General features: G+C 33.7%; 1 protein-coding gene across 4 annotated transcripts in view; it reads right to left on the bottom strand.

Annotated features, from left to right (window-relative positions):
* Window positions 1–2,339: 2,339 nt before the first annotated feature.
* Tsp (Thrombospondin) overlaps window positions 2,340–12,996 on the bottom strand; it is an 88,721-nt gene continuing 78,064 nt past the window's right edge. For all 4 annotated transcript variants that reach the window (XM_075293185.1, XM_075293186.1, XM_075293183.1 and 1 more), the window contains 6 exons: window positions 4,802–5,008; window positions 4,625–4,740; window positions 3,786–4,558; window positions 3,628–3,725; window positions 2,832–3,569; window positions 2,340–2,771 (listed from right to left, as the gene is read on the bottom strand). In XM_075293185.1, coding sequence (XP_075149300.1) covers window positions 2,701–2,771; window positions 2,832–3,569; window positions 3,628–3,725; window positions 3,786–4,558; window positions 4,625–4,740; window positions 4,802–5,008 — 2,003 coding nt within the window. In that variant the 3' untranslated portion in view covers window positions 2,340–2,700. The remainder of the gene's footprint in view (window positions 2,772–2,831; window positions 3,570–3,627; window positions 3,726–3,785; window positions 4,559–4,624; window positions 4,741–4,801; window positions 5,009–12,996) is intronic.

The raw sequence follows: 12,996 nt of genomic DNA, 5'->3' as shown, positions 1-12,996 counted from the left end.
AAAATTTTCGAAATTCGAAAATGGCGATTCTGGAAATTTTTCGAAATTTTAGAATTTCTCGAAAACTATAAGAGATAGAATTTTTATTTAAACGGCACAATAATGTACTCGGCTAGCACAACTCAGCACAACTGTCAAAATGTCGAATTTCGAAAATGGCGATTCTGGCAAAAATTTTGTTGAAAAAAGTTTTTTCGAAATATCTCGGCTATTTGATAAAATTTAAAAAAAAACAAATTGCAGCACAAATCGGCACAAACCTAGCACAATCCAGCACAACTTTCAAATTTTCGAAATTCGAAAATGGCAATTCTACTTTCTTGGACATGTCTATGATAATAGAAATCCCAGAATTAACACGCGTATGAATTTGTTGGGGTTAACATAAGGATACGACATCTTTTGGCAGTTTTCTTCTTAGTTGATATTTGCTAAAAATAGATCATAATTTGGGACAAGCTACCACTTTGCATTTTGGGACACATTATTTGTAGGTTTGTGTATTGGATAGTTAGACACAGTTAGCATTGCCAAAGGCCATAATTAATGTGTTTATAACATCCCATAGATGGCGCCTGTGAACATTTGATTATTTTCTATTATAAAGGACCTAATTTTATCAGCACGACGTATAACGCTGATTTGTCAAATCAGGGTTTCCAAACGCTTTTTGTAAAATCTACGAAAATGTTGTACAAATAATACAAATCATTCAAATCTGCTGAACATAAAATGAGCTGATACTTTTTCGGGTTCTCTTTTGCATTTTTTCTCACACTTTGAGAGATATATAGGCCAAATATTTTCGTAAGGCCATTTGATCACAATTCAAGAATCAAGTTTTCAGAACATGCTCCTATAACAGGTTGGCTGATAAGTCCCCGGTCTGACACATAGATGGCGTCGCTATATTAAATGCATGTTATTTTTATATACCATTATTATTATTATTATTTTTAGTACCAACCTTCAAATGATTCGTGTCAAAATTTGACGTCTGTAAGTCAATTAGTTTGTGAGATAGAGCGTCTTTTGTGCAGCAACTTTTGTTATTGTGAAAAAAATGGAAAAAAAGGAATTTCGTGTTTTGAAAAATACTGTTTTCTGAAGGGAAAAAATAGGGTGGAAGCAAAACCTTGGCTTGATAATGAGTTTCCGGACTCTACCCCAGGGAAATCAACAATAATTGATTGGTATGCTAAATTCAAGCGTGGTGAAATGAGCACGGAGAACGTTGAACGCAGTGGACGCCCGAAAGAGGTGGTTACCGACGAAAACATCAAAAAAATCCACAAAATGATTTTGAATGACCGTAAAATGATATCAAAGGAACGTGTTGGTTATATCATTCATCAATATTTGGATATGCGGAAGCTCTGTGCAAAATGGGTGCCGCGCGAGCTCACATTTGACCAAAAACAACAAGGTGTTGATGATTCTGAGCGGTGTTTGCAGCTGTTAACTCGTAATACACCCGAGTTTTTCCGTCGATATGTTACAATGGATGAAACATGGCTCCATCACTACACTCCTGAGTCCAACCGACAGTCGGCTGAGTGGACAGCGACCGGTAAACCGTCTCCGAAGCGTGGAAAGACTCAAAAGTCCGCTGGCAAAGTAATGGCCTCTGTTTTTGGGATGCGCATGGAATAATTTTTATCGATTATCTTGAGAAGGGAAAAACCATCAACAGTGACTATTATATGTCGTTATTGGAGCGTTTGAAGGTCGAAATCGCGAAGAAGAAAAAAGTGTTGTTCCACCAACACAACGCACCGTGCCACAAGTTATTGAGAACGATGGCAAAAATTCATTAATTGGGCTTCGAATTGCTTCCGAACCCACCGGAAGAGAATACCTCAAAAGGATGCTCACAGGGAAAAAATTTGGCTGCAATGAAGAGGTGATCGCCGAAACTGAGACCTATTTTGAGGCAAAACCGAAGGAGTACTACCAAAATGGTATCAAAAAATTGGAAGGTCGTTATAATCGTTGTATCGCTCTTGAAGGGAACTATGTTGAATAATAAAAACGATTTTTTTTTGTCAAAATGTGTTTTTCTTTGTTAGACCGGGGACTTATCAGCCAACCTGTTAGCTCTTGAAGTAATTGAGGTAGGTTTGCAAAATGACAATTTTTGTTAGGTTTATTTCGGTAGTGAAAGGGTTAATTTACTTTCTAAAATTTGAGTTGAGATGAGTGGACATATTCGGCGGCGGGAAACTATTATAGCAACGTCGAATTGAATTTTTGGCAGAAACTGGAACAATTATAGAAACTTTTAACCTTATTTTTTTTAATTAATTGCGGCTAGGATTGAGTCGATATTAGCAAACTAATTAAATTATAGTTAATTTATTTACTTAATTTTATTTCGGTCAATTTTATTGAATTCGTTTCGTTAGATTCGTTGTTGTATTTTTCTCACATACTTATAACAAACTAGTATGGCATTAATAATTAATAATCTTACATCAACTAGGATTTATTTTAAATAACAGTGAAAAGGACTTGAAGCACCACACACTAAGTAATAATCTCAAATTTATTAATATAATCTAAGAAAAAGTAATAATTGCCTCTGTTAGTTAGGGCTTATCAGTCAAATTGCTTTTAATAAATAAAGTTAAAATTTCGCATTATTATGTGGCTCACATGACTCTTTTATCAGGCAATTATTACATGAAAGGACGGAAAAATTTATCTATCAATTTCCACTTTTTGCTTCAAATGTGATGGCAAGTCATTGTAAACTAAGGCAGGAAGACGATCTGTAAATAGAAACCATAGATAAACATTTAAAAGTTTAAGAAAACAGATTCTAAACTTACTGTTACACTTATAGATAAGATCAGACCATATGATCATTTGCTGTGAAAAACAGAAGGCTCCCAAACGTCCACCCTTCAGAGTGGAATCATAAACATTTTGAGAGTCCAACACTAGTTTCTCACCCTCGAACATTCTAAGACGTATTAGACCAATGGCAGGACGATGAATCAGAGACCACCGATAAGATGTCTTCTCTTTCCAACCCATATTTTTGGGATCCTTCCACAGAAGACGGACTTGATCCTTGGTATCACCACTATGCCATAAACTATTACGCAGCATGGAACCGGGTCCTGTAATACTATCAACCAATTTGATTTGTATACCCGGTTCGCCAGAGGCTCGGAATGGTGTGGAATGCCAATAAGTTTGAGTATTCTTCTTCCACATGACGATGTAGAATTTACGATTACTTTGATAACTGAATATGAAGCCAACATAATCATCATCTGTATCATCGTTGACATAGAAAGTGCCTTCAAAGTCCACACCACCAAAAGCATCATGCCCTACAACCAATCCAGGATCACTGTTTAATGTTTGAATAATTTCAGAACCATTAGCATGGACTTCCCAATTGGGATCCAATTGGGCTTCTCCCTCAGGATCCAAAATCACCGAGCGAATAGCACGGAAATCAGTGGAATATATCATGGAGTTATTGGGACAATTATCTATAATATTTGGAGTTCCGTCATCATCTTCGTCATATTCGCACAAATCACCTTTTCCATTATCTAAAAAGAAGACCAAATATATTGGTATTCAATAATTCTTTCATAGATGACTACTTACTATTCAAATCTAATTGATTAGGATTCTTGGCTAACGGACAATTATCTCGATAATTTGGAATGCCATCTCCATCCATATCATCATCACAAGCATCACCCCTATGAAGGAAAAACATAAATCCTCGTTTTTTATTTAATCATATCCCCCCAAAAACTTACTTTCCATCACCGTCGGTATCCAATTGATCAGCATTACTGACCATAGGACAATTATCCTCTGAATCCTGTATACCATCATTGTCACCATCAATTTCGCTATCACATGCATCACCCAAAAGATCATTATCACGATCCTCTTGTGAAGGGTTCGATATCGAGGGACAGTTGTCACAAACATCGCCTATACCATCGCCATCAAAGTCCAATTGACTGAGATTGGGTACCAATATGCAATTGTCATAGGCATTGACCACTGTATCATTGTCGATGTCATCATCACAGTCATTACCCATGCCATCATTATCCGTATCCAATTGTTTGCGATTGGGTAAAAATGGACAGTTGTCACAGGCATCACCCACTCCATCATGATCCGAATCCAATTGATCGGAATTATAAACGAAGGGGCAATTATCTTTGTCATTGGTAATCAAATCACCATCGGCATCATCATCGCAACCATCTCCTATGCCATCATGATCGCTATCTTCTTGTCCGGAATTTGGTAAATGAGGACAGTTGTCTTGATTACAATGCGGTTCAGCACAGGGTAGTTGTTGATCGGGCCAACTATCGAGATCTTGATCACGGCCACATATGTATCCATTACCAGCCCAACCAACATTACACTTGCAACGATATTTGAAATTATCCGAAAGGATACACATGGCATTACTGTCGCAGATTGTTCCATCGGGGCACAGTCCAGCCACTGGGGTACAACTAGTACCATTCATTTTATAGCCTTCGCGGCAATGACATTGATAGGAACCCTATTTCGAAAGATAAAAGTAATTAAACTTCATATTGTATAATATCTCCCCTCCCGATTCACTTACAATGGTATTCACACATACTGCATTGGCCATACATCTAGCTATTCCCGTTTGGCATTCATCGATATCATTGCAGGTCTGGCGTTGATATGTATTGGTCCAGTATTCCCCATAGTAACCTGCAACAACCAGAGGAACTTTTATTATATGTATCTTTTTAAAATATTCCACATTTCATACCATAAGAATGCATTCCTTCATAGCCCAATGGACATGGCTCACAGCGGAAACCAGGACTTTGATTAACGCAAGTCGAAAGTATATCACAGGGTTTGTATTGTTCACACTCATCTATGTCAACACATAAAGTTCCATTTAATTGCTCTCCTCGACCACATGAAACACATCGGTAGTATGGTGAAATTAAAGATTCAGTGCATTTCGTTCCTGAAATAAAATCAAATAAATATCAGACAAGTAAATAAATATTCTGCCATTACTTTATAGAAAGTGATCAGACCACTTAGGCCATCCAACTTAATGAAAATTAAATTCCTTTGAAAATGTAGCCATTTATTTTTCAACAAAAAGAAGTAGTAGTAGAAGTTAGGGGAATACGATAGATGGGACGCAGTTCCTATCCCAATTTTACCATGGCGATTTTGGAGGTATGGGTCGTTTATCCTTCAATTCGGCATAGATCAGGCCCAATAATTCGGTATTGGTTTACTATTCTCCAGGCAGTCGGTGCGAATCCCATATAACCAGGGTCATCATCTATCTAGTTAATGGCATACTCTTCGCAGCTCGTACGTCGGGTTCTATACACCGTTTAGTCTCTCGTGTATATCAGTGGATCCATATTTCGTCGACTGTTACAAAACGACTCCCTTGACGTTCAATTTAACATCATCAAACTCCGCTCTGAAATGACTAATGTTGCTGTCGACTAGGAAGCTACCATGGTGCAATGGTTAGCATGTCCGCCTTGCATACACATGGTCGTGGGTTCGATTCCTGCTTCGACCGAAGACATAAAAGTTTTTCAGCGGTGGATTATCCCACCTCAGTAATGCTGCTGACATTTCTGAGTGTCTCAAAGCTTCTCTAAGTGGTTTCACTGCAATGTGGAACGCCGTTCGGCTATAACAAGGAGGTTCCTTGTCATTGATCTTAACATGGAATCTGGCAGCACTTAGTGATAAGAGAGAAGTTCACCACAGTGGTATCACAATGGACTGAATAGTCTAAGTGAGCCTGATACATCGGGCTGCCACCTAACCTAACCTTCTCGTCTCTTAGTATAGTTTATATAAGCTTCTTCACAAGTAATGTTCCTACAATGCTATAGAAAGGCAGTCCCTCATCATTGAGCCAAACATAGAATCGGGCAGCATGGATCTAATCAGGGGTTCTCACTATATTTTAAAACTGAGAAGCTATATGTTGTTACCAGTATAATGTCATGAAATTTTGTTGGTTCGGCTCTCAAATATTATAATATAACTGGTTGCTCAATCTATAAGAAAGCAATGCACTATCTTTGGGTTAGTAGCGCGATGTTGTTGATTTATATATGTGCCTTATTCGTCTTGGGGATTCGTATTTCATTTCAAACACAATGAGAATGAAGCCGACCCATTTTGGTCGGCGGCTGGTGAAACAAAATTGTTGCCTCTGGCGTCGACGGCTTAAAGGGTGATACGGTCAAAATTTGGTCAAGGAAAAACGCGTGTAAATCGGTGAAATCGTTTATTTAAAAAATCAAATTAAATTTCTTTTTCAAGTTCAATTAGTATAAAATTCAGGAAAAATATTCAGTTAGGCTTTCTCTTTTCCAAATCCGAATTGCCGGGCCTCACGCTTGACACCTGCCATCAGATTTTGTACAGCCACCTTGTCCACCTTCTTCGCCGCAGAAAGCCAATTTGCTTTGAACTGCTGCTCGTCCTTAGCAGTTTTTTTGGTCTTCTTTAGGTTCCGCTTGACAATAGCCCAGTATTTCTCAATTGGGCGGAGCTCCGGCGTCTTGGGAGGGTTCTTGTCCTTGGGAACCACCTGCACGTTGTTGGAGGCGTACCATTCCATGGCCTTTTTACCGTAATGGCAATATGCCAAATCCGGCCAAAACAGTACGGAACAACCGTGTTTCTTCAGGAAAGGCAGCAGACGTTTATTCAAACACTCTTTCACGTTAATTTCTTGGTTGACAGTCCCGGAAGCTATGAAAATGCTGCTTTTCAAGCCACAGGTACAAATGGCTTGCCAAACCAGATATTTCTTTGCGATCTTTGACAGTTTTATGTGCTTGAAAATATCTGCTACCTTTCCCCTTCTTTTTGCCGTATAAAACTCCTGTCCCGGAAGCTGCTTGTAGTCGGCTTTGACGTAGGTTTCGTCGTTCATTACCACGCAGTCAAACTTCGTCAGCATCGTCGTGTACAGCCTCCGGGATCGCGCTTTGGCCGTCGTATTTTGTTTTTCATCGCGATTTGGAGTCACTACCTTCTTGTAAGTCGATAGTCCGGCTCGTTTTTTGGCTCAATGCACGGTTGTAGACGATACACCCAGCTTATTTGCGGCATCTCGGAGAGAGTGGTTAGGGTTTCGCTTGAAACTACCGGCAACTCTGTCGTCTCAGCGGCTTCCCAAACACTTTAATTACATTTGTAACGGTTGATTTGGCAATTTTTAGCGATTTTGCCAGCTTTGCGTGCGAGTAGCTCGGATTTTCGCGATGCGCGAGCAAAATTTTGATACGCTGCTCTTCTTGCTTGGACGGCATTTTGACAACTGAAGAGTGAATTCCAAAATCAAAATAGGAGCAACATTCTACACACGCACAACTTCAAAATGAGGGGTGTTCAGGTTTTTTAAATGCAAAATTGAAAGAAATACGTCAAGTTTATATTGACCAAATTTTGACCGTATCACCCTTTATCTACTAAAACGATATAAATTTGTCTATTTGGCAGTGGACATTTATCCATTATAAAATCAATTTGAAATTGTCAGAATGGTAATGGATTACTCGTAGTTGTACAATCAATCTTACAATCAAATATATATGATGATTGATTGTTGGAGAAGAGTTTAAATTTTTTTAAACAATTATGAATAAATTTTTCTGATGTAAATCGATATGTTTGATTAATTGGATAAAATATTTGGCGAGAACTAAAATTGGCGGTTTCATTCTCTGAACACAACCATTAGAGAAGCTTTCCTAATATTTGTACCCAGTGCCACACTGTGGAACAGGCTATTAAAAGTTAGTGCATATGTTTGCAACACCCAGAAGGATACGAGATAGACATTTGGCAATATTGTTCAGGGCGGGTCCCTGAGTCGATACATATGTCCTTCTCGTCGTCTGTGACCACATTTTTGTGATCAAAGTCTAGGTCGCAGTTTTAGTCCAATTTGGCACAAGTTTCAGTTTTGGGTTCAAATAGAACCCTATTGATTTTGGGAGAAATCGGTTCAGATTGAGATATATATAGATGCCAGGGTTGTAGCCTAATTTGCTTGACATTTTCTACAAGAAGAACCCTTAGTACTATTGTCAAGTCTGCTAAATTTTATTGAAATCGGTTCAGATTTAGATATAGCTCCCATATATATCTTGCGCCCGATATGCGCTTATATGGCCATATTTCCCCTAATTAGCTTTTGTTTCAATGAATTAACTAAGAATTCAATTTCAATTCTCAACAAAAAACACAGACATTACCCCCAAAAGTAGAATTCGATACATTTTCCATAAGTTCTGAAATTGAAATACATTTTAATGTTTCAAACATATTGGAGCATGCGTGAATTTACGTTGGAGATGTAATGAAAATGCTCATCGTTATGTTTATTGGGTAGTAAAGAGTACAGAAATTTTGGCGCCTAAAAGTAGTCTACATTACAATAAATGTTAGCTAACCAGCGCCATCTATTGGTAAAATGTAAATAAAGAAAAAGTAACAAATCAAACCTTTATTCAAGTTATCAATGCAATGGGGTAATAGGGTCATATTTGAAAGTAAAAAAATATTTAAATTAATTACGAGACAGGGGTATATATACCGATCATTAATCATGGGGGAGTAAGACTTCGGTTATGGACTTGACAATATACATCAAATATATCCGATTTGATCTGTCAAATATTATACTAATGACTTAGGATGGTACCACTATACTCACCTCGATTTATGCTAAATTTGTTCTAAATATTAATAAAATGTATACGAAATAGAAGAATAACACATTATTTTCTAAACCCTTATTTATACAACGACAATATTGAAATTCCATAAATATTGAATAAAACAATATTTTATTTAAATTCCATTCGCATTATTTCCTCTAATGCGGAAAATGTATGAATGTGTTATAAATATGAACCTAATTGGAGTTTATTTCCATAATTAACACATCGACTATATCTAAACAACTTGTCGTGGCGTTGTAATGTTAATTTGTACACAAAGTCTTTGGTAACATTCAAAATGCGTGCTATCTACCAACGAGAGTTACAACATTGATATTTACTTAGTTTCATTTTACGCAGCTATTGTCATAGTAGACAAGTAAAAAGTGAACCACAATTATCTAAAGACCGGTCCATACTAGGGGTGATAAGCCACAAATTACCAAAACAAACTATTAGAAATATATTTAAAGAAGTTTTAAAGAGGGTAAGGCGCCAAGACAATAAAGGCAGAGATATAGCTAAGGGCTCCAACCATCCAGAAAAATATATTTTATACAATAATGATTCGGTGAACCCCCCAAAATAAAATATTGACTACATCCCTGACTAAATAGGCATACCTTAGCAATTTGTTTTTGTTTCGTTTTTTTCTGAACTAGTTATATTTACTTCATAATTTACACTATATCTGCTTGTAATTCAATGATTATTAGTCACATATTTACGATGTGTATTTATTTAATATTTTACAAAATTCCAAAAACATAATGCCATGAAGTATGGTACTAATTTGAAAAGCAGTTAACTTAATTGGACTCCTCTGTTTGTCTGTCTGGCCAGCTAGTCTTATGTCGCCGCCCCATTAGAAGGTCATGGAGATAGTTGGGTGGTGTAAACCGGTAACCTAATGACAATTTGATATCTTAATTCTAATGTGCCATAAGTCTTAAATTCGAGATTTTAATCAGGCAAATAAAGTTCACATTTTATTAGTGATAATAAGAGCTTTAGGCTACTGAATATTTGTTAATCTCTCCATATTTGTAAATAAATGAACTGTTGTAGCTTGCATGGTATTTTACGCTATAGCATTCGAGATATTGTTGTAGGGGTTCATTGCGTTATAGGTTAAATAGAGATATTTCTAGTATGTTACCCTTAACAATTATTTGTACTACCGAGGTAATTAAGGCGAAAAGTGCTAAACCTTCACAAAATATTGGGCTTTTTGAATAAACGACTTATTCTTTGGGAGAGGCCCTAAAGATACGAAACTTGAAAATCGACTTTTTGACTGTTCGTGATTTACTTGTTTTTACTAAATTTACTAAATTCAATTATTGGGATCCTAACTACGGTTGCCACAGTTGCTAGAATTCTGCCAAAAATGCTAGATTTTTTATTGTTTGGTAGATTGGTAGAATTCCTGATGATTTGGTAGATTTTGCAAAATATTCCTCTCCAATTAAGAGGTACTTCACAAATTTTTTATATTTTTATTTTCCCATAGAAATAAATTTTGACAAAATTTTCTATGAAATAAAACTTTGACAAAAATTTCTATATAATTTCGACAAATTTGCCATAAAAATAAAATAAAAGCTTGACAAAAATTTCCATAAACATAAAATTTTTACAAAATTTTCTATAGAAATAAAATGTTGACAAATTTTTCTATAGGAATAAAATTTCGACAAAATTTTCTATAGAAATAAAATTTTGACAAATTTTTCTATAGGAATAAAATTTTGACAAAATTTTCTATAGAAATAAAATTTCGACAAAATTTTCTATAGAAATGAAATTTTGACAAATTTTTCTATAGGAATATAATTTTGACAAAATTTTCTATGGAAATAAAATTTTGACAAAATTTTCTATAGAAGTAAACTTTTCACAAAATTTTCTATAGAAATAAAAGCTTGACAAAATTTTCCATAAACATAAAATTTTGTAAAAATATTCTATGGGAATAAAATTTCGACAAAATTTTTTATATAGAAATAAAATTCTGACAAAATTTTCTATAGAAATAAAATTTTGACAACATTTTCTACAGAAATAAAATTTTGACAAATTTTTCTATTGGAATAAAATTTTGGAATAAAATTTTGAAATTTTCTATTGGAACAAAATTTTCTATAGAAGTAAACTTTTCACAAAATTTTCTATAGAAATAAAAGCTTGACAAAATTTTCCATAAAAATAAAATTTTGTAAAAATATTCTATGGGAATAAAATTTCGACAAAATTTTCTATAGAAATAAAATTCTGACAAAATTTTCTATAGAAATAAAATTTTGACAACACTTTCTACAGAAATAAAATTTTGACAAATTTTTCTATTGGAATAAAATTTTGACAAAATTTTCTATGGAAATAAAATTTTGGCAAAATTTTCTACAGATATAAAATGTTGACAAAATTTTCTATGGAATTAAAATTTTGACAACATTTTCTACAGAAATAAAATTTTGACAAATTTTTCTATGGAAATAAAATTTTGGTAAAATTTTCTATGGAAATAAAAATTTGGCAAAATTTTCCATAAAAATAAAATTTTGACAAAATTTTCTACAAAAATAAAATTCCTACAAATGTTCCATAAAATAAAATTCTTACCAAATTTTCTATAGAAATAAAATTCTTACAAAACTTTCTATATAATTGCAACAAAATTTTCCATAAAAATAAAATTTTGACAAAATTTTCTATAGAAATAAAATTCTGATAAAATTTTCTTTAGATATAAAATTATGACAAAGTGTTCTATATAATTTCGACAAAATTTGCCATAAAAATAAAATTTTGACAAAATTTTCTATAGAAAAAAAAATGTTGACAAATTTTCTATGGGAATAAAATTTCGACAACATTTTCTATAGAAATAAAATTCTGACAAAATTTTCTAGAGAAATAAAATTTTGACAAAGGTTTCTAAAGAAAAAAGATGTTCACAAAATTTTCTATAAAAATAAAATATTGACAAAATTTTCTATATATATAAAAGCTTGACAAAATTTTGCATAAAAATAAAATTTTGTTTGTTATTGTTGGTTTCTTTCTTTAATCATTGTTGTTGTTTTTGATTTCAGCTTAAAACAATGCATTGACTAAACTACAAGTTTAGCTTAACCAACAGAGGAAAATAATGTTTGTCAAATTTATTTGGACAAAGCCCTATAGACTGCAAGATGGTTGGATGGACGCAACCAATTATCAGAATAAACCCAAAAGTGATCCACACTTGAACATTCGGAAAAAGGGTTTACACGATAGCCGGCTTATGTCGAAATAAATTCGTACAAACATATCTCTTTTCCTTTGCCACCGTCAAATCATCGATTTGAGTGCAGTTGGCTGGGTTTATTTTGAGCGTGCTTCCTCTTTTTTCATTCGATTTGTTTGTTATTGTTGGTTTCTTTCTTTAATCATTGTTAATTGGTTGATAGTTTTGCTGCAAGTAGAAGATGCTGATGTTCCTCAATTAATTAGTATTAGTGGTAATTACGAAACGTGCGTCCATCTAACCATCTTGCAGTCTATAGGGCTTTGCCCAAATAAATTTGACAAACATTCTTTTCCTCTGTTGGTTAAGGTACACTAGTAGTTTAGTCAATGCATGGTTTTAAGCTGAAATCAAAAAAAACAACAACAATGATAAAAGAAAAAAAACAACAAAACAAAACGAATGAAATAAAATTTCGACAAATTTTCTATATATATAAAATTTTGACAAATGTTTCTAAAGGAATAAAATTTTGACAAAATTTTCTACAGAAATAAAACGTTGACAAATTTTTATATAGGAATAAAATTTTGGCAAAATTTTCTATGGAAATAAAATTTTGACAAATTTTTATATAGGAATAAAATTTTCACAAATTTTTCTATAGGAATAAAATTTCGACAAAATTTTCTATAGAAATAAAATTCTGAAAAAATTTTCTATAGAAATAAATTTTTGGCAAATTTTTCTATACGAATAACATTTTGACAAAATTTTCTATAGAAATAAAAGCTTGACAAAATTTCCCATAAAAATATAATTTTGATAAAATGTTCTATAGAAATAAAATTCTTACAAAATTTTCTACAGAAATAAAACTTTGACAAAATCTTCTACAGAAATAAAATTCTTAAAAATTTTCTACAGAAATAAAATAAAATAAAAATAAATGTTTTTATATAGGAAAAAAATTTTGCAAATTTTTCTATGGAAATAAAATGT

The sequence above is a fragment of the Haematobia irritans genome, chromosome 2 (genome assembly GCF_050003625.1).
Source record: "Haematobia irritans isolate KBUSLIRL chromosome 2, ASM5000362v1, whole genome shotgun sequence".
NCBI lineage: Eukaryota > Metazoa > Arthropoda > Insecta > Diptera > Muscidae > Haematobia > Haematobia irritans.
The sequence above is the reverse complement of the archived record's forward strand: the minus strand, read 5'-3'. Positions and strand labels throughout refer to the sequence as shown.